Here is a 23,476-nt window from a genome sequence, read left to right as displayed (position 1 = left end):
TGGCCACATCAGTAAGGACCAAAATGTAATTATATGAGAAGTGTAGGACCATATTGCAAAAAGTCTAACATTCTCCCACTTGGTCCAAACTTCAATATAATCCAGAATACAAAAGATGTATATGCGGTATGTTCAATTAGAAAGAGGAAAAATTACATGAATCATAGCGGTAAGTCCCTTTTAAACGAATATTACCTTCCATGTATTACAATGCAATTGTACTCTTTCTAAATAAACGCTTAAATGTGGAATATCACTTTATGAACAAACCTCAAATGTTTGTTCCAGGTCCTCTAGAATGTTTGTTTGCTCTAACCAAAATGTATACAACTTAAAAGAGAAAACAAACTAAATTACAAAGTTTCAGACAATGAAAGTATTACCTCTCATAGTGACAAAGCGGGACATAGTCTCATTTGAACAACATGATCCTTGAACGTCTTTGGTGGCATGCCTTTTGTTAGAGGATCAGCAATCATCTGCTCAGTATGTATGTGTTCAATGAGCACTTCTTTGGCTTTAATGTGATCCCTTATTGCTAAGTACTTAATGTCGATGTGTTTACTTCGACTTCCACTCTTATTATTCTTAGCAAAGAACACAGCAGCTGAATTGTCACAATATAATTTTATTAGCCTAGAGATAGACTTAACAACTCCAAGCCTAGAAATGAAACTTCTCAACCAAATACCCTGTGTAGTGGCCTCAAAACAGGAAACAAACTTAGCTTCCATGGTAGAAGTGGCAACTAAAGATTGTTTGACACTTCTCCAAGATATAGCACCTCCGGCGAGCATAAAAACATATCTGGATGTTGATTTGCAAGAATTAACATAGCCAACAAAGTCTGAGTCCTGAATATCCGACGACTTCTAAAATATCGGACCGTCTATAAGTAAGCATGAAACCTTTAGTTCCTTGAAGATACCTCATGACCTTCTTTGCAGCTCTCCAATGATCCAAACCTGGATTACTTTGATATCTTCCTAACATGCCAACTGCAAAAGCGATGTCAGGTCTAGTACAGACTTGAGCATACATTAGGCTTCCAAAAGCTGAAGCATAAGGAATAGTTTTCATTTGTTCCTTTTCAATCTCAAGTGTAGGACATTGGTTCAGATTGAACCTGGCTGCCAAACAAAGCAGCAGTCTTGAAGTTCTTGCAGTAGCACAGAAGATGACTATAGTGGGAGTTTTATACAGCCAGCCATTCCTCGCTTTGATGGTCACTATTAGGGGTGTTCAAAAGAACCAGTTGGATCCGGAACTGGCGGGTATGTGGTTTGGTTTCGGTTCTACCAGAACCAATAGTCAATGGGTAGGTTCTGGTTCCAAAATTTGGAACCGTTACTATGCGGTTTCGGTTCCTATAGTTAGGAACTGGAACCAGGAAATAGGAACCAGGAACCAAGAACTAGAAACCGAGACTAATATAAATAAAATTAAAGATTGGGGGGTTATAAAAACTGTTGTAGAAAAAGTAAGTGAATACATTTATATTAATTTCATAACATTCAAAGTAAATTGGTTTGACTTTTGAGATCTACCTTTACAAAGTAATGGAGTTTGTAATTTTGAATTTATAATTTGTAATTTTATTTTTGTTAACAAGTGCCAGGTGGGGGGGTATTGTAAGTTTTAAGGGTTTTTTTGCCATTTTAGAAACTTTTGGGGGGTCATGTAATTTTACAGGGGCCCAGAACTGGAATCGGAATCATTGTTACAGGTTCTAGTTTGGGTACCTAGGAACGAAACTGCGGTTCTGGTTCTGGTTCCAAATTTCAAGGAACCGGTTCCTTCAAAAGTGCTGGGTACCTGAAACCGAACAACCCTAGTCACTATGACCATTGGAGCATGCTGATGGAAAATTTCTACGATCTAAGGAATTTTAGGGTGGTGGAGTGCTATATTGAGCCAGCAAGTGAATCGGTGTGACAGATGCACAGCGAAAGAAAAATGATGAGATGATGTTGAAGGACTGAAAGTGAAGAACTGTCTCTTTAGGTGATCGACCGGACCGTTCTGACATATCTCAAGAAGGATAGTCCAGATGCAAGATATAGGGACGCCATGAAGAAAAAATTCGAAGGAAATGTAAGGGTTAGAGGTCTCATCTTCAAGCTCTGCAGAGAATTTGAAAATCTTGAGTAAGGTTCGGTGAAGGAGTGACAGTACTTCTCTCGAGTCATGACAGTGGTCAACAAGATGCGAATTATGCAGAAGATATGCAGGATGTTAAAGTGTTGGAGAAAGTTCTACACTTTTTAACTGAGAAGTTCAACTATGTGTATGTTCTATTGAGGGTCAAAGACATTGATGCTCTACTGTTGATGAGTTACAAAGCTCATTAATGTGCATGAATAGAAGTTTCAGAGACGCAATGGTGAGGACCAGGCTTTGAAAGTGACATCTGAAGGAGGAAGAGGTCGTGGTCGTGGTACCTACAGAGGAAGAGGAGAGGTTGAGTAGACTTCAACAAGGCAACTGTGGAGTGTTACCGATGCCATCAAATTGGACATTTTCGGTATGAATGTCCTTCTGGGAACAAAGAAGCAAAATTATGCAGAGCTTGATGAGAAGAAGAAATGCTGTTGTGTCTAATGTGGAGTTGTATGAGGCCAGAAAGAAGATGCATGGTTCCTTGATTCAGGGTGTTCTAATCACATGTGCGGCAATTAACTATGTTCAATTGACTCAATGAAAAATTCAACATTCAGTAAAATTGGGGAACAACAATAAGATGAATGTGATGGGAAAGGGAAGTTGAACATGCTGCTGAATGGAGTCAATCATGTTGTTGCTGAGGTATACTATATTCCAAAGTTGAGAAATAATCTCTTGAGCATAGGGCAGTTGCAAGAAAGAGGGCGTATTTTGATCAAGGGAGGGATGTGCAAGATATTTCATCTAGAGAAGCGTTTGATAATTCAAACCAACATGAGTACCAATCAGATGTGTATCTTGCTGCTCAGTCTCAAGCCCTCTCAAGTACAATCTGATCAGTGCGTTTCACACAAGAACTCAAAAATGTTTCTCTTGGCATCGGAGGTATGGGCATCTGAGTTACAAGGGTTTGAGAACCTGTGTACAAGAACATGGTACGTGGACTTCCTCAACTCTCTATCTCAAGTGTGACATGCATTGATTGCATAACGGGAAGCAACACCGTGACCCTATCCCAAAGAAGAGTATCTGGAGAGCAACTCAGAAATTGGAACTTATTCATGCAGATATTTGTGGTCCGATCACTCCTACATCTAATAGCAACAAGAGGTACAATTTGTTATTCATTGATGATTATAGTAGAAAAGCATGGGTGTATTTCTGGGAGAGAAATCAGAGGCTTTAAATTCTTTAAGCTTTAAGACTATGGTTGAAAAAGAAAACAGGTTGTTTATTAACTGTTTCCGCATGATAGAGGAGGAGATTCAATTCAAATGAGCTCAATGTTTTTGCAAACAAAGTGGGATCAAGAGGCAGTTGACCACCGCTTATACTCCGCAATAGAACAGTGTAGCTGAAAGGAAAAATAGAAATATGATGAACATGGTTCGTTCCATGTTATCTAAAAGAACATTTTCAAGACTTGGCCGGAGGCAGTGAACTGGACTATTATGTCCAAATAGGTGTCCTACATTGGCAGTCAAGGATGTTACACCAGAGGAGGCTTGGAGTGGAGTAAAATCCTTAGTAGATCATTTCGGTCTTTGGTTGCATAGCACGTTCATGTTCCAGAAGAAAGGAGGACAAACTCGATAATAGAAGCATACTGTGTGGCTATTGGGAGTTAGTGAGGAATCAAAAGGTTACAGGCTATTTGATCCTGTTGCTAAGAGAGTTGGTGAGTAGAGATGTAATTTTTAAAGAAGAAAAGCAATGGGATGGGAGTGGAGTTTGAAAAACAAATAGTAGTAGAATTAGAATGGGGTGATGGGTGAGAATGAAGAAGGGGTGAGTGAAAAGATAAAGGAGTTAGAGAAGAGGAAGATGGTTCTAGTGAGGGTGAAAAGAGAGTGAGGGAGTTGAGGCAATCTCGTAAGAGGCAACCTCCTCGCGGATGGGTGATTATGGTAGTGGTAAAGGTTTATTTGGAATGAAGTTCATATGGCATTAGTGGTGACAATTGATCCATTGTATTTTGAGGAAGTTGTGAAGAGTGCAAATTGGAGATTGGCCATGGATAGTGAAATCAAATCCATCGAAAAGAACCAAACATGGACCTCACTGAGCTGCTGGCTGGGGCCAAAAGAATAGGAGTGAAATGGGTTTACAAAACCAAATACAATGAGCATGGAAAGATTGATAAGTACAAGGCTCGTTTGTGCTACTAAGGATACTCTCAGAAGCATGGAGGACTATACGTAAGTTTTTGCACTAGTGGCAAGGATGGATACAGTAAGGATGATTATTACTCTAGCTGCACAAAAGAATTGGAGATTTTGAGCTGGATATCAAGTCGGCTTTTCTCCATGGTGAGCTGAGTGAATATGTTTATGTGGAGCAGCCAAGAGGATATAAAAAAAAGGGCAGTGAGCATCTGGTTTACAAGTTACACAAAGCCTGTATGGATTAAAAAAAGCTCCACGAGCTTGGTTTAGTCGAATCGAAGCCCATTTCATTAGTGAAGGGTTTCGAAGGTGCAATAGCGAGCAGACATTATTCACAAAGAGAAGCAGAGAAGGAAAAATTATCATTGTGAGTGTTTATAGATGATTTAATTTTTTTTGGTAATGATGAAGTTATGATGTCTGAATTTAAAGCTCATGTTAGAGAGTTTGATATGTCTGACTTGGGGAAGATGAGGTTTTTTTCTTGGATCGAGGTGCTACAAAAGTCAATGTATTTATATATGCCAAGGAAATATGCATTGGAGGTTTTGAGAAGGTTTGGTATGATGGAAAGTAATGGTGGCAGTCCCTAGTTCCCGGTTTCAAATGAGCAGAGAAATAAATGGAAACTTTGTGATGAGATGTACTACAAGCAGCTGGTGGGTAGTTTAATATATCTCATTGCCATGAGACCTGATGATATGATGTTGTACTTGTCTCATAAGTAGATATATGGCAAAACCAATGGAGATTATCTACAGGCAGCTAAGAGAGCACTTTGATACTTAAAAGGGACTGTGAACTATGGAATCATTATAAGAAAGGAGGAGATGGTGAGTTGTTGGCATTTAAGAATAGTGACTATGCCGGAGATATGGAAGACAGGAAGAATACATCTGGTTAAGTGTTTTTAATGAGTTCAAGTTTTGTTTCATGGTGTTCAAAAAAGCAGCCTATTGTGACTTTATCAATCACAGAAGCTGAGTTTGTGGTAGCTGCAGTCTGTGCTGTGGCGTGCTGTCGTAGGCACCGCCAATTAAAACCTTCCGAACCTAACTACTGAACTGTAAATAGGGTAAGCAAGGGTCGATCCCACGAAGAGTGTCTAGCCGAATTTTCTTTGATGTGAAAAGGCTGGGGGGTTGTGTAAAAACAGAAAACAATCTCAGCAAAAACAAAAACAATTTAATTCGGATTCAATCAAAATGACGAACTTGGTCTCTGTCAACATCCACCATCGGAATCTTATTACTGATTATTGATGCAAAGATAATCAATTCACACATGAATATTCACCGTTGGAACTAATTTCCATCTCTCCTTAATTGTAATTAATCAGGAAACAACGATCCTAATTAATCTTACCCCTAAACAACCCAAGACAAGCGCTCAAGATTTAATCTAGTGGCAGCCTTAAGAATTAGAGAGATCGATGAAGCTAAACAACACAAACACAAGCGGTTGTATTTAATTTAGTTGAATGTCTTCATAAGGTTATAATTCCTGACGCAGCAAATTACTAACCCTAATTGCTTCACAAGTTGGAGGGATCAAACAATTACGGATTTGATATCAAAATTAGCGTGATTTCAACAAATAATACACTAGTAGGCCTCCTAGTAATTAAATGCATCAATCATGAAAATAGCACAGAATAACATTTAATAATCAACACATTAAGCCAAAGTTATTGTTAATAAAACAAGGTCATTCAATCCAGCTTGTTGTGTTCTTGTTCTTAGTTTCATTTTAGATCAAAGTTCCCAACAACTCCTGTGACTTGTCCCACGGATTTGAGGTATGATATGATTTGATCAAGTAGATAAGAAAGGAGGGATGATCTGATCATAATAGATAGCAAGGAAGGGTGGGAAGACGAAATTAGGATCAGCTCGGTGTCGGCCACCTGTTTTAGTGAACCTTGAGAGTTGTCGGTGGTTTACTGAGGTGAAGCTATCGAGGGAGAAATGACAAATGCCTTTTCTTTCGGCCTTTTTTCAACCCTAATGGCAATCATTCAAACAAGATTTTGAAATTTGAAATTTTGGTTTTTTGTTTCACGTAAATTGATCGTTCTATCCGAGTTTTTGACCATCTTACTACTATTCTTAACCAAATTTATTAACGGAGTTAACATGTGGATGGAAAAAAATGGTATTTTAAAACTTTATTACGGCGAACTATGGGTGAGAAAAAGTCTTTTACTCTTTTCTAAAAGGATTATAATTAGCTGGTCTCCCGGAATGGACAATAAAAATCCTTACAAATATGAAATATCCTACAGGTGGGCCCTAAAATGCAAAAACTATCTCAAAAAGAGATTTTTTTTCCGGGGTCCTCATCCACGTAGCATCCCAAAAGATATTTCTTAAACTCAGTTCTTTATATCCAATCATTCCTCACTCTCACTCAAAAAATCTCACCACAGCCATTTTAAAATCCTCAAAACCCTCTTCAAAACACAGATTTGTTGGCAAAGCTTTTACTGCTTCAGATATGGAGACTGAAGTCGTGAGACGAAGAGTCCACAAGATTGCAGGCCACTTTGTAGCACCCACAAATGATGATGTTATCTCTTCCACCACCCATCTTCTTCCCATGGTATTCTTTTTATTTATTTAAAGCATTGACTTTTGTACTTGAAAAAAGGTTGCACAGTCTAAACAATGGAACAAGTAATAAATTATGCTTTTACGTATATCTTATTTTTTTTCTTTTTTAATGTATCGGATCATCTTTACACGCATAATAGATAAAAAAATATTATTAACTTGCATATTGTACTTTGAAAGCTCGATTAGATGGGATCATGGAAACTAAAAACAGCCATCATTTAATTCTAGGTCGGGCAGTGTGCTTCGTAAAGCTGAAATTCTTCCATTATTGGCACATTTATAAGTGAAAACTAAGACCCTGGTACTTGTCATCTGAGGTTTTCAGGTGAACCCTCGGAGGAAAACGAGAAAGAAATTAAATGGGAGGAGTTTATGTTCCTATAGAAATAGCAACTAATGCATATATTTACCAATTAAGCTGTTAATTGTTCTTGATGTTGATGTAAATTTAACTTAATGTAAATTCTTTCCCGTTTCTGTACGGTTCAATATTGTTTCCATTTTTTTTTTTTTGTCATTGGAAAATTATTGGTTGAGACTAGTGTATATTCATGACCGTTGATTGATATTCGCATCTTGCTTAATTGTCTCTCTGTTGCTTACTACATACAGTAATTGTTGGACAAATGGGCAAAAGGAAGTATAATTTACTAGGGGAGTAGGAATCCAGGCACCACTTATCAGCGGTTTAAATAATAAGATGATTTTACTTTGTCACTCTGGTTGTTTTTGAAAAAAAAAACTATTCAGCATACAATAGATATGTGCCAAGGTTGAGGCCAAATAAATGGAGAAAAAGAATGTAATAATGAACGTATGTTATCTTATCATGTTACACGTGCATATTTTATCATTAACCATTAATCGTTATGGTCTCAGAACTGCAGCGGTTTCAACTCTGTGATTCGAAGGTGTGATAACAGAATGTATTTTGCACGTCAAGCGTCTAGTTCTCAAGGTTGTTTCATGAGGCCAAGTTCAAGTGAACAGGTGCTTATAGTTGATATTTATTGTAGTTCTTGATGTTGTTCAATCAATATTTTGGAAACTGATATTGTGTCGATGCTTGCGTTTTTCAAATATTTGCCAGAGTCCTTGCAATGCTTCTGAAGCACCATTATTTGCTAGGCCTTCTCTACCTCTTAAATGCTCCAGACTCACAGATGAGGGCTCTTGCAATACTTCTGAAGCACCATTATTTTCTAGACCTTCTCTGCCTCTTAAATGCTCTGGATTCATAAATGAGGGCTATTGCATGGCTTCTGAAGCACCAATGTTTTGTAGACCTGCAAGGATGGAACTAAACAATGCAAAATTTTCTAAAATCCAACCTCAGGTGCAAGATTGCAATTTATCCACCTCTGATATTCCTAAGTTTTCTGAACCAGATAGAAGAATTCGTCCAAAAGAGCAATTCTGTTTGAAGAAAAAAACATATTTGTCTGAGTCTAGAGGTAAGTTAATGGTGCTTGAGCAAGTGAGTTTTTGATTAACTTTTTGTAAAAATTTTCACTTTCTCGCTTATCAAGTCTTTTCTCATGGAAGTCTATGATCTAGATGTGTAGCGCAAATGTGGGAAAGGCATGAATTTGGCTTCTTAAAGAGTTGTAAAATTGATTGCTGTGAATTCTTATATATTCAAGCATGTCATAGTTGCATCTCTAGAATCTTTTAGGTGCCTAGCAATGGCAGGGAAGTTATATTGGTTAGGTGTATTTATTTTATTCATCTTTTGGATGTAATTATTTGATATAAAGCAAGGTTAAATGTTTTATTGAAAAAGCTTATTGTCACCTCTTCTAATATTGGAAGTTTAATCAACACATTTTCGAAGATGATCACAAATTTCTGTTAGATTGTGTAACTATAGTTCGTTTTCTTTCTTTTTCATGCAGGAGCCCCAAGGATGGATGTAAGAGAATTGGTACACAATTATGTCATGATCATAGAAATTCCAGGCGTTGGCATCAATGACATTAGAGTGGAAGTCGATGACCAAAAGTAAAGTACTTTCTGAAGATTTGCATCACTAAATTTGTTTCAGATTATTTATATTGCAGTTTGAATAGCAAGAATCTAGATTTGAAGTACACATGCAACTCAGATTTCTGTGCTGGCTGACTCAATTCTTTTTATTTTTCTGAGTCGTGATTTTATTTTCCCATGTTTATTAGTGATCAATGTATTAGAATTATATTTGAATTTTGATTTGATAAGAATGATACTTTTTAACAGCTTAATTGTGATGGCAAAACATTCCGACAAGCATTGGCAAGTAACAGGTAATTCAAATGGCGCATATCACAGGAGAGAATACAGGGAAGAGCCATACCAGGTCGTGTGGCCAATTCCTTCGGATGTGAATAAAGACAGTATATCGGCTGAGTTTCTGTAAGTCATTGGTTCTTGTCACTGCAGTTCATAATTTTATGTTTCTACTTTTCCTTGACAACAAACAAATAATCTCTGAGATAAATATACTTGCATCTACTATACAGCAACTTCTTGTTTTTGCCTCTAAGAAAGTGATAATATTTTGTCTCCAAAATCTCAGTTTTAGGCAAAGTTCATAAAATCACTACTAATATTTTGATTATGCATATGATGACACCATTAACATGAGAAATTAAGTTGTTTAATTTTTATATAAATCCTTGTCGCTTCCATTTTAGGTTGGGTTGGATATTTTCTTAGAGTTTTGCTCCCTAGAGATTGTCGATAGGTAGGAGTTTTCCTAGAATGTACATGGTGTCTGAGATAGTTGGTTCCAAACCGAAAATGATGTTCCATGCCTTGTATTTGCACAATTTAGTTTTATAATCCTTAAGTTTCGAAGTAGGATGTTGATATAAATCGATGGTGGTGCTGTTGTGAATTTTTAATGGCTAGTACTATATTTTTCACAAGCTGATTTTGATGTGTTATTTTTGTTGCAGAAATGGATTCCTACAAATCATTATTCCCAAACTTTGAATTCTTATTTGCAGCCAGTATTATTTATGCTAAGATACTGTTGATTGATGTAGAAAATGTACTAGTTATACATGTAAAATGGTATACTTGTATTGTTGTAGCTATTCGGGATCAAATAATTAGTAGCTTATGAGCTACTACTCAATGTAAACTTTCTACTAATAGTGCAATGGTAATGTTGCTTGATAATATGTTGGCTTTGGTTTGTATTTCATTTGATTTTTTAAAACTCATGAGCCTCTAATTGCTTGTGATAAAATAAGGGCTTTGGACAAATATTGTCAAATGTCAATCTCACTAATTTTATTGTTCAAAATGTCATCTTTTATTTAAAAGATAACTATAACTAGACAATAATGAATCACATTATTTATACCTTTAATGACACAATTAAGGATTTGTGTTTTAATATATGACGTTAGACTACAATGCTAGATTATACTAGATTTGATAGTATAACAATTAATAATTTTATTTAACAGTCTTATTAAAACTTGCGAGACATGCATTCTGGTTATTTTTGTTTTTATTATTTTTTATTTATGGTAATTAGATTAACTCGTATGATTCTATAATTATTTTAGTCATTTTAAAAAAATCTTGACATTTTGGAAATTAAAGTTAATGATATGATTAGAGAAATTACTCTTTTAATAATCAGTAACTCATTAGGGAACAAAAAAACCAAAAAAAGGAACAACTATAGAAGAAATTTTAATATAGTATTTTTCTTAGTATAAAATATGTAATTAGTGTTGGAGGAATGACCTTTTAACCAATGTTTTAATAATCGACCCGGGGTGAAACTCGACAAAGTGGTTGGGTCCCAGCTTGAATGGTTGAAGTAGTCCTACCGACGGGTTGGATCGGTGATGTCAGCATGTCCCGAAGTTTGAAATCTAGCAAATGCACCCCTGAGAAATTTCTTCAGTCCATACAGGTTTAAAATCCAACAAACACACCCCTATTATCTGGCCAAATGCAAATCGACAGTCAACTGGTTGGCAGCAAAGACACACTAAATGAAAATCTCACTCATCCTTTGAGCCATTCCCTAGCAAATCTACCCAAGATTTGGTCGAAATCGAACCATTTTTCGCAAAAAACACAACTGCGCGCGACAACCAACTAGGCCAAATAGGCTTGTTTTCAGCGTAAAAAATTGCCTGCACCACCACTAAAACACTCCCCTCAACCTCATGATTAAAACTCATCTCACCCCCTGTTCGCCTTGCCTATCGCCGACAATAGGCTGTTATTGTGGCTGCACGATTTTTGCCTTTTTCGATCGTTTCATCCACCCAAAATCACATTCGTTGCCACCTTTCGACTCACCGGCACTTCCTCTCCAAAGCCCCCAATTGCCCTGCCACCATCTGCTCGTCGGTAGTCGCCCTCCTCTCTAAGGTTTGCTCCCTCATGAATTTGGGGATTTAAACAGTGGACAAGAGTGAACCAGTAGAGTTGGGCTAGGTTTTAAAACAATGTTTTTAATTGTAAGATTAATTAGATATCATTTATCTTTTTAGTAAACCATACGTTATTTACTAATGATTAGGGGTGAGCAAGAAATTCGGGTAAAACTAGAACCAGAACCGGCAGGTACTTGGGGCTTTGGTTTTGGTTCCTACTCAAAACTCGCATGGAAAATTGGTTAGTTCTGGTTCCAAATTTGGTGGAGCTAGCATTGTGCGATTCCAATTTTAGTTCCGGTTCTGGTTTTGGTTCTAGTTCCACCATTTCAGGAACCAAAATCAAAACCGGAACTGATGTTCGAGTAGCTGGGGTGGAATTGATGGGTACTTGGGATGTATTTGTACTTATGTAAATTATTAGGGGTATATTTGTAATTTTATAGGGTTTTTGTAATTTTGGGAAATATTGGGGGTATATTGAAATTTATAGGGTATTTTGTCATTTTTATGAGTAGTAGGGGCTATTATAATTTTATCAGGAATCGGGAATTGGAATCGAAACCTGTTTTGCAGGTCGGTTCTAGCTATTGAGGAACTAGAATTGGGTTATTCTTATCAAACCTTGAGTTAGTGAAATATAGTATGCATTACCATTTAAAAAAGTATTATATAATCCTTATAGGGTTTTTCTTTTTATATATATTCTTAGGGATAAATGATAATTTAGGAGGGTAAATAACAATCTAAAGAGGTATACAATACTTTAAAAAAATCATAGATTTAGATAATAACTCCAATAAAACTGAAGAATATTGTTCTAAATAAATATAAATGAGATGTCATTTTAGTCTACAACTTAAATGTATGAGTAATTGATGTTAAAGTCACAGGTTAAATTTCTTCTCGAGGAGAGAAAATGTGTATCTTGTTGAAACCGAGGAGGTTTGGTAAGGATATATGGGAAGAAAATCCAGTAAAAATAGTATGTATATAAATATAGAGATAAAATATACTTAGTGGCATCCGTTTCTTCTTGTGAATTAAGGTATATTATGAATAATTAATTGCAAATATCTTATTACATTACAAGCGCATGCAAAGATATCCATGGGTGCGATTGGCTAAGTATTTTTATTCATATTTGGACGGATTCTACAGATAGCGTTTGTTTTATTATTTACATAACACCGTCCTGATAATTCAATCCTGACAACTATCCTGACACATTTTTTTTTTTTACCGTTACAGTTTGCTCTTTCACTTTTCTTCATGCTTCATCATTTCACTTTCTCATTCTCAGTATACTACACCAGCTTCGTGCTTCACTTCTCAGTTTGCATTACGTTTTTAGTGCTTCACTTCTCAGTATCATCACCACCATTTAGTTTCTGATAATCCATTACTAGGTCAGTGCTTCACTTCCTAGTTTGCATTACCACCACATCACTTCTATATCTAGTGGCAGCTTCAGTGCTTCACTTCTTACCGTGAACCCCAAATCCCCTGTCACAAACCCACATCCTAACCCCACGTGAACCCATCGTCAACCCACCACCGTGAACCCGCAAATCCCTCTGTCACAAACCCATCGCCCACCTCAGATCCCCAACGTGAACCCGAAAATAGATCTATCACAAACAAAACCACCTGACCCGATCATCACACACAAACCCACCATGACCGATCTGCCACACACAAACCCACCGTGACCCGATCTGTCGCAATCCAACCCACTGTAACCCGATCTTTCGCAACCCAACCCAACGTCACCGATCTTTGCAACCTAACCCACCGTCACCCTATCTATGCAAACCAACCACCGTCACCCGATCTATCCAAAAAACCACGTCACCGATCCTTCGCAACCCAACCCACCGTCACCCGATCTATCGCAAAACCCAACCCGTCATCGGATCTTTCGCAACCCAACCGACCATCTCCCTATATATCGCAAACAACCCACCGTGACCGATCTTTTGCAAACCAACCCATCAGTCGACCGATCTGGATCAAACCCACTCAAATGCTGTTTTGCGTTTTTATTTATTGGTAGGAATTGATTGGAATGGGTTTTTGTTTGATTTGTGTAGAAGGGGATGCTGTTTTGCGTTAAGGATTATGAATGGGTTTTTGTTGATCTGTGTAGAAGAGGATGATGTTTTGCGTTAATGGATTGTGAATGGGTTTGTGTTTATTTGGCATTTGGCACACGCAGTGAATGGGTTTTGCTTTTATTTGGCATTTGGCACACGCATGTGAATGGGTTTTTGTTTAATTGGCATTTGGCACACACATGATTGTAATTGGTTGTTTGTTTTGTTGGCATGGGAATGAATTTTTTTTTTTTTTATTCGTTTTTGTTTTATTTGGCATAGGCATGATCCTTTTTGCGTTTTTGTTTTGTTTGGCATACGGATGAATGTTTTAATAAGTTTTTGGTTTTGTTGACAAGTTTTTAATCTCCTGTACACACACCCTTTAATTGTGTTTGATGTGAATCTGTCTCAGAGAAGGAAAGAGACCCCGAAGTATCCAAATCTAGTTTGTAAGTTTCCGTTACCTATTTGTTTTCAAGTCACTGAGACGCTATTTTTTCATTTTTTTTATGGAAATAATTGTGTAATACGTGTTTTTCTTTTCATTAATCCTTTTAATTGACTTTAATAATGCGTGTTTGTAATTGGTTGACTCAAATATTTATTCGGGTTTCACTATTGATATATTTGTGTGTAGATTCAACATCGTTCTTTAATCGTAATCAGAAATTACGCTCATATGCACAAATGTCAGCATAATTTGTCTCGACGTCGCAGGATTGATTATTACTAAACAGAGCCGAAAGTTTCAACGTTTTTCCAGACTTGGAGTTCGTCATACACCCTGTTGGTCGACTTGTCTCTATCTTCCCTGCAGTGACGTTTCAAGCAGTGTCTGATCGAACGAGGTATAATTTATATGTGTTTAGTTGATTACGTTAACATGTGAGTATTATATTTTGTGATGTGATTGGTGATTCGTATAGTCCCCAATGTTGGTTGTCCCTCACCATACTGTCCTTAGATGGGTGATTCTATGGCTTGGTCGCTGAGATGACCCATAAATTTCTGGTCCTATATATCAAGTGGGCCAAAACTTCACACGGTACTGCAATAATAACAGCGATTACCAAGAAATGTTGGACGACATATCATCACTAGCTGGTAGGAGACTCAAAGTGACACAATTAACCTCTAAGTCTTTTGCCTGTGAAAACTTTATCAAGCATGGCGGAAATTATTGCAACACACGGGGTTTGGGTAGGATCAGGAGTCACAAAGTCCAACGTGTCCCGTTGAGGTTTGCAAGAATATGTCAAGGTAAATTTTCATATTTTTTAACTATTATTATTCAACGCCACTGTACATGTACGCATTTTTTTCGGACTGCTAAATATTAATATATTATTCTTTTAACTTACCAGCAAAACCTATTGGCGTAACAATTTTACACAAGGGACTTCCTCACAAGGAGCTTTATGAAATAATATTTGAGAAGCAAACTGCCACAGAAGATATGCGTACACATCTACATCCCAACGATGGAGACCTCCAGTTATTCCAATCCGGCGCAGTTCCCATGGATGATAGCGACTTTGAACCTGATCCTGATCGTTTGACAGAGGAAAAATGGCCAAACACATCTAGCCATGGAAGAGCGAGAAATAGGAGGCACAGAAGGGGGGGGACATTCAATTGGAATCCCATTTTTAGCTTGACGGACGAGCTTGCGGAGAAGCGGACAATGGGATCGAGGGCTTCCAATCGCAGTGCAGATGAGAGGGAAGAAGAGAAGAACCAGTGCTCCATCTGATCCTTTCTCCATGAGCAATTGTATTGACATCATGACAGCCATGCATGTACCGACACAGTTTTATCTGCCGGCTGTCACGTACTTATATGAAAATCCAGGGTGGCGGAGATATTTGTGAAACTCCCACCGGAGGAAAAGGCTAACTGGATTCATAACAAATTTTCTAAAATTAGTAGATGACACATATTTCATAATTGTTTGGCAACAATTTTGTATGTGTCAGTGGGCAGTTGTCATTACAATTACAATTTATAACGCACTGTATGAACTTATTTAGTGATATGTAATGTGTAAACACTATTTTCGATTGTCATTACAATTAAATATTGACTGTTATATTTTGCTAAGAAGTACAAAACTGTTAATTGTTGATAAATGTTTTGCAAAGTGTAGGTTTAAATGGCGTTGTCTAGCCGTACAGGAAGAAGACGACATGCTACAGATGAGAGGGACGAAGAAGAAATACGACGATATAGCCGTTGCACTCTGTGGTGTTGCCACGTTAGAAGCAAGTGGGCGTGAACCATGACATACATCCGTATTAACTGGTCATCAGTACATGTTGGAAGTACTCAACGGTCATCCTGACAGGATCTATGACAAATGCCGCATGGACAAAGACTATTTTACATTGTTATGTGAATTTTTGTCGATCAAGGCAAATTGCAACCAACCAGGAGGAAGAGTTTGGAAGAACAAGTTATGATATTTTTAACAATCGTTGGAAAAAATGAGACAATCAGAACAATGATGGAGGATTTCCAACATTGGGTGAGACGACTCTAGATATGTTATGCAGTTTGCGACGCTATATGTGAGTTGAAAATAGAGTTTATCAGACCACCTGACTTCAATGATGTTCATGGGAAATATCAGCCAACAGAAATATTACCCTTTCTTTAAGGTATGGTTCATTATGTTGCTATTAGTAGATAGTTAAGTTCATTGTGTTATTAATTTGTTTAGTAGGTTAATATTAGTAAAATGCCCATTTTCGTGATAGGACTGTATTGGAGCCATGGATGGCACACATGTATACACTTCGGTTCCACGTGAATTTGCCGATAGGTACTGGAATCGCAAAGGATCGATGTCACAGAATGTAATGGTTGTATGCGACTTTAACATGATGTTCACTTATGTCGTTACTGGATGGGAAGGATCAGCGCATGATTCAAGAGTTTTAAATTCAATTATTGATGATCTAATTCTGGATTCCCACATCCTCCACCAGGCATAAGTATTTTCTGACGTATTATAGCATATTACCTCCACTGTTGTGGCCCTGTAATTCAAATAAAATGTCTGATATTATTACAAGGAAATACTATTTGGTTGATGGGGTTATCCAAATAGAGTGGGTTCCTCGCCCTCATAGACGAGTGGCTTACCATATTTCTGATCATCGCTGTAACCGAAGGGGGCCACAAGAGTTGTTTAACTACAGACATGCTTCACTCCGCAATGTTATCGAGAGAACCTTTGGTATTTTGAAAAGATGGTTCTGTATTCTAAATGGAATGAACAATACCCGTTGGACAAACAATGGAAGATGTTATGGCATGTTGTGTACTTCATAATTTATCAGAATGTACAATATGGACAACCGTATCTTTGAACAAACCAATAATAGTATGGGTAATGAGCAAGTAAATTGTGATCGTCAAAATGGGGCAGAATATGGCCGAAATGGAGAAGACCGAGTCAACCACAACAAGGTATTATAGACAACAGACAACTGTACAGGATAACAAACGATGTACTGTGGGTGGCACAGTGGACCATGTCGTAGTTGTTAATGGAGTATACGTGTAATAATGATTATAAGGGTTGATAATTAGTACTTTTGTCATTATGTATTAATGTGATGTTTTTAAAACAGTTGGATTAGTACTTGAAATTAATATGAGTTTTTTTTTTTAATATTACGGGTGACAAAATTACCAATAAAATATTTAGTATTATAAAATGTAATTTGATCAGGTATATATATATATATATATAATAATACATTATTTTAACAAAATGCAACAAAATATTATATTAATAAATCATTTATAAAAATATATATTAATAAAATATTCAACACAAATATCAAGGTCAAAATACTCTACCAAACACATATCCTGCAAATCCTATTCTCGTAATCATAACCCTATCCAACTATCCAATATTATCCCCAAAATCCTATCCAAAATAATAAACCAAACGCACCCCATATTATTGACTTGCCTATTAATTAATGGAAGATTATTACAAACTACCCATAAGGTTTTCAAATTTACACACTTATGACAACTTTTGCACTTCTTAAAATGGACTTTCATATCATAGTTTGAAAAATGTATCACAGATAGACCCTCAGAATTTAAAATTTTATGACAAATACTTCTTTACCATAACTCTGTTATATTATCGTTATGTTTACAAAACACTTTCCTAGTTTCTTATCCGACCAAAAATTATCATTTTATCTCACACTTTCTTATATGACTAAAGTTATCATTTCACCCATCTACCACAAACGATAACATAACAGAATTAGGGCAAAAAGGTATCCATGATATAATTTTTAAACTTTAACAGTCCATTTGATAAAAAAATGTGAAAATTGTCATCCAAATGATAAATTCGAGTAGTCTTGTATTCTCCCATTAAGGATTAATCTCCTTCAATACAAATAATTGCATTTAACCACCTGGGGTTTGGGTCTCCTAATCATGTAGTTTAAACTATTATGATAAACTCTCTTGATTCTAATAGACATTAATTCATGTAAAGGCTAAACAGATAATTCATATGTACACTTAAGGGAAAAAGGGGTAAAATTCACTCTTAATTCTTCCGTGTTCCAAAATTGTGATTTGATTAATGGTTGTTAGTTTAACGTAGGGGTGAGCGGTTCCGGGTACCTTGCATTTTTCGGGGGAACCACAACCGCACAGTGCAGGTTCCCAAAAAAAGGAACCGGAATTAGAACCGCACAGTGCAGGTTCTTAAATTCAAGGAACCGGAACCTAAAATGCAGGTTCCGGTTCCTTTCCCAAGTATCCTGTAAAAAATTAAGTACCCCCCTATTAGTTTAAAAAGTGACAAAAATATCTTAAAAGTTTACAAATACACCCCTAACAAATTTTGATTACTCATTCATTTGTGTCCAATGTAACTCATAAATCGTCTAATCTCTAGGCAACATTTGAATTCAATCAATTCATCACAATTCACATAAAATTTCTCAATCAAAACCAAGACACTAACAATTATTCATCTGTAAATTATTAATTTAATGTTATAAATTGTTAATGTTTATAATGTAATATAATAATATTGTAATTAATTAAGTAATTATTTAATTATAATGTAATGTTATAGTTAATTAAGTAATCATGCTATACATGTATAATATAATGTTATAATTAATTAAATTTCTAATTATTTAATTAAATATTGTATTAATGTTATAATTAATTAAGTAATCATACTATAAATTTATAATGTAATGTTACAATTAATTAGATTTTTTTGACCATTTAATTAAGTAATGTACTAATGACTAATGTAGTAAATTAATAATGTTTATAATGTAATATTATAAATTTATAACTAATTAAGTAATCATTTAACTAATAATGCTATAATTAATTAAGTAATCATAATATAATGTGATGTAATAATGTTATAATTAATTACGTAATAATTTAATTAAGTAATCATTTGTTTATAATGTAATGTTACAATTAATTAAGTAATTGTACTATAAATTTATAACGTAATGTTAATATATTATAATTAATTAAATTTCTAATCATTTAATTAAGTATTGTGATAATGTTTATGTAATAAATTACTAATGTTTATAATAAATCAATTAAGTAATCATTTAATTATATAATGTTATAATTAATTATGTGATTATACTACAATAATTTAATTAAGTAATCATTTGTTTATAATGTCATGTTACAATTAATTAAGTAATCATACTATAAATTTATAATGTAATGTTAATATATTATAATTAATTAAATTTCTAATCATTTAATTAAGTATTGTGATAATGTTTACATAGTAAATTACTAATATTTATAATATAATGTCATAATCAATTAAGTAATCATTTAATTATATAATGTTATAATTAATTATGTGATTCTACTATAATGTAATATTTTAATGAATTAAGTAATCATACTATAAATATATAATTTAATATTGTAATTAATTAAATTTCTAATCATTTAATTAATATACTAATGTTTATAATGGAATGTTATAATTGATTAAGTAATCATACTATAAATCTATAATAGAATGTTATAATTGATTAAGTAATCATACTATAACTCTATAATGTAATGTTATAATTAATTAAATTTTTAATCATGTAATTAAGTAATGTAATAATGTAGTAAATTATTAATGTTTATAATGTAATGTTATAAATTTATAACTAATTAAGTAATTATTTAACTATGTAATGCTATAATTAATTAAGTGATCATAATATAATGTAATGTAATAATGTTATAATTTAATTAAGTAATTATTTAACTATAATATAATGCTTAATTAATTAAATTTCTAATCATTTAATTAATTAATTATTTGTTTATAATGTAATATTGTAATTAATGTTTATAATATAATCTCATAATCAATTAAATAATAATGTAATTATGTAATGTTATAATTAATTATGTAATCATACTATAAATTTTTAATATAATATTATAATTAATTTCTTTATAATAGAATGTTATAATTAATTAAGTAATCATTTAATTATAATGTAATGTTACAATTAATTAAGTAATCGTACTATAAATTTATAATATAATGTTATAATTAATTAAATTTATAATCATTTAATTAAGTATTGTGCTAATGTTTATGTAGTAAATTAGTAATTACTAATATTTATAATATAATGTCATAATCAATTAAGTAATTATTTAATTATGTAATATTATAATTAATTATGTGATCATACTGTAATGTAATGTTATGGTGAATTAAGTAATCAGACTATAAATCTTTAATGTAATATTATAATTAATTAAATTTTTAATCATTTAATTAAGTAATGTAATAATGTAGTAAATTATTAATGTTTATAATGCAATGTTATAAATTTATAACTAATTAAGTAATCATTTAACTATGTAATACTATAATTAATTAAGTGATCATAATATAATGTAATGTAATAATTTTATAATTTAATTAAGTAATTATTTAATTATAATGTAATGCTTAATTAATTAAATTTCTAATCATTTAATTAAGTAATCATTTGTTTATAATGTAATGTTATAATTAATGTTTATAATATAATGTCATGATCAATTAAATAATCATCTAATTATATAATGTTATAATTAATTATCTAATTATAATATAATGAAATGTTACAATGAATTAAGTAATCATACTATAAATCTTTAATATAATATTATAATTAATTTGTTTATAATATAATGTTATAATTAATTAAGTAATCATTTAATTAATGTTACAATTAATTAAGTAATCGTACTATAAATTTATAATATAATGTTATAATTAATTAAATATCTAATCATTTAATTAAGTATTGTGCTAATGTTTATGTAGTAAATTAGTAATTACTAATATTTATAATATAATGTCATAATCAATTAAGTAATCATTTAATTATGTAATGTTATAATTAATTATGTGATCATACTATAATGTAATATTATAGTGAATTAAGTAATCATACTATAAATCTTTAATGTAATATTATAATTAATTAAATTTTTAATCATTTAATTAAGTATTGTACTAATGTTTGTAATGAAATTTTATAATTAATTAAGTAATTATATTATAAATCTATAACTTAATGTTATAATTAATTAAATTTCTAACTGTTTAATTAAGTAATATACTAAATGTTATAAGTCAATTAATTAAGTAGTAATCAATTAATGTAATATTATAATTAATTATACTATAAATCAATTAAGTAATGTTATAAAATTATAATTAATTAATAATCATTTAACTATAATGTAATGTTATAATTGATTAAGTATGATATTAAACTAGTAATTAAATTTATTAATATTTATTAATTTATCATATATAATTAATTAATTACTAATTTACTTTAGATATACTTAGAACTTGATAATTGGAGTAAATATATTATTATTCAATCAAATATACTATTTTATTCAAAAATGATTCTTTTAATAACATTAAAACACTTTTAATTGGATCCTAATTCCAATTATACACTTAATTAATCAAAACTTTAATATTAATATATTAAAATTTTTAATATGGTGTAGTTTATATGTAATAAGTATCATTGTATATTTATTTAATTAGGTTATTTTAAAATTTTAACTTTTTCTATTTTAATTTTTTTATATGTAAAATAATGAAACCTCCCATTATTCACAACAATAACATTATTCTTACAAAAGCAAATACAAAAAAGACTTTACAAAGTGACGTGGCAATACCACATCGTCTTACATGTCATCACTTGCCACATCATCATTAAATATTTATTTTTTATTCTAATTTTTTATTTCTTCTTCTCTGTTTTTTTTGTGTACTTTATCATTTCAATTTTTCAATCTTCTTCTCCCTCGCTTTCTCTTTCGCTCTCGTCTCTGGTTCTCCATCGCTCTTTTCATCTCCATCTCTCTTCTCCATCTCCATCGCTCTCTTCATCTCCATTTCTTTTCTCTATTGCTATGTTCTCCTATCAGTTCTTCATCTCATTCGGTCAGTTTTCCTATTAGTTCTTCATCTCCATCACTCTCTTCATCTCCATCGCGCTCTTTCGCGCTCTTCTCCCTATCGACAAACCAAACCCTAACCCTAACCTGAACCACTGAAATCATAGAGAGTCCAGCCCTGTCATTTCAAAGCTTATAAAATCTCACGGATGAACCAAAAGAGAGAAGTGAATAGAGTGACTGCTGTGGATTTTCTAAAATTTCATCGCTACCTCCGCCGTAGCTCTTCGCCACCTTCGCCGTAGCTCTTCGTCGGAGTAGTGTGAGTCTCTCACTATGGATCCCAAGTCCTCTTGCAATTGAATTTATGTTGACCTTGATACTAATTGTTTGTGGAAAGTGCTCTCTTTTGTTCTCAATCGGTGCTTTTAATTTTTTTTTCGTTGCATCTTAATGAATTGCATGATACTGTTACCATTTGACACTGTTTCTTAAATGGCATCATCTATGTTTGCCAGGATCTACTATGTATATTGTAAATGGTATCAATGTATGATGTTTTCTGTTTTCCTAATTGGCTGCTATGTTCTTGCTGTTTTTTTGGGTTATTGCTTGTTTTGGTTGTTGTTGCAGCTGTTCATACTTGGTGTAGTGTTTTGGTTGTTGTTGGTTGTTTTCTTGATTGGCTGCTATGAGAATGGTTGAAGTGGTTTTGAGCAGTGAAGAAGTAATGGAAATGGAGTTGGAGACAGAGAAGAACGAGACTAAGAAGGATGGCTCGTCTGAGGTGGTTAGGTGGGAAAGATTTGAGATGGAGTTGCAGTGAACATGGATAAACCAATTACTAATGAAATTTCGACATCTGAATCTAAAAAGGAAGCTGGCATTTTTTACATGGATTTGCCTAATTTAGATGCCTTTGGACAAAATTTTTCTTTCTCTAAGCTGCTAGTTAATTTTGATCTCGATTGCGAAGGAATTGGTTATCCTTGCCAGCCAACTGTGGATACTTGTGCTTCTGTGGACAATATTTCAGGGTATTTGTTCCCTTTGTCATGTTGATTATTTAATGTCTTAGTATTCTTTTATACACCACTATACACTTCACCAGATATGTTATACTACACATAATATGTAGGTCATCTCATTAATCTGGGGATGCCAATCTGGAGGCTGATCAAGTTGTGTCAGAATATTCATCTACACTGACAGAAATTCTTTTAGGAAAAGACATAAATGTTGAAGGTGATTTAGACTTACCTATTTGATTTGATTTTAATCATTTCAAGTTATGTATTTATCTTGTAAATTTTCATTTTGCAGCCTCTGAAACCCTAACTGCAGTAAAGTCAATAACAAAATGATAAGAATTTTAAGTCCTAGTAATTTATTGCTCCTTACTTTTAAGTTTTGCTTTCCTCTCTTTTCTATACTGGGGATAAACTTGTATTTTCATTGTTCTGTGTACCAAAATTTAGTTTGGAGTTCTAAAATTGATGTTTTTCTTATGAAATGCAGCAAAAGGTCGCAGGAGTTCTTTGGATTAGAAAATTTTTTCAACAAGAAACTAATTCTTTTTG

General features: G+C 33.4%; 1 protein-coding gene across 1 annotated transcript; it reads left to right on the top strand.

The window, feature by feature from the left end:
• Positions 1–6,799: 6,799 nt before the first annotated feature.
• On the top strand, positions 6,800–10,105 carry LOC116144428. The gene is made up of 6 exons (XM_031429882.1): positions 6,800–6,929; positions 7,823–7,933; positions 8,034–8,397; positions 8,839–8,944; positions 9,179–9,334; positions 9,880–10,105. The coding sequence occupies exons 1-6, from the start codon at positions 6,825–6,827 to the stop codon at positions 9,914–9,916; spliced, it is 879 nt and encodes a 292-aa protein (XP_031285742.1). The 5' UTR covers positions 6,800–6,824; the 3' UTR covers positions 9,917–10,105.
• The last annotated feature ends 13,371 nt before the right edge of the window (positions 10,106–23,476 follow it).

This window comes from Pistacia vera, unplaced genomic scaffold (genome assembly GCF_008641045.1).
Source record: "Pistacia vera cultivar Batoury unplaced genomic scaffold, PisVer_v2 Contig445, whole genome shotgun sequence".
NCBI lineage: Eukaryota > Viridiplantae > Streptophyta > Magnoliopsida > Sapindales > Anacardiaceae > Pistacia > Pistacia vera.
This window is presented reverse-complemented; position numbering and strand designations above follow the sequence as displayed.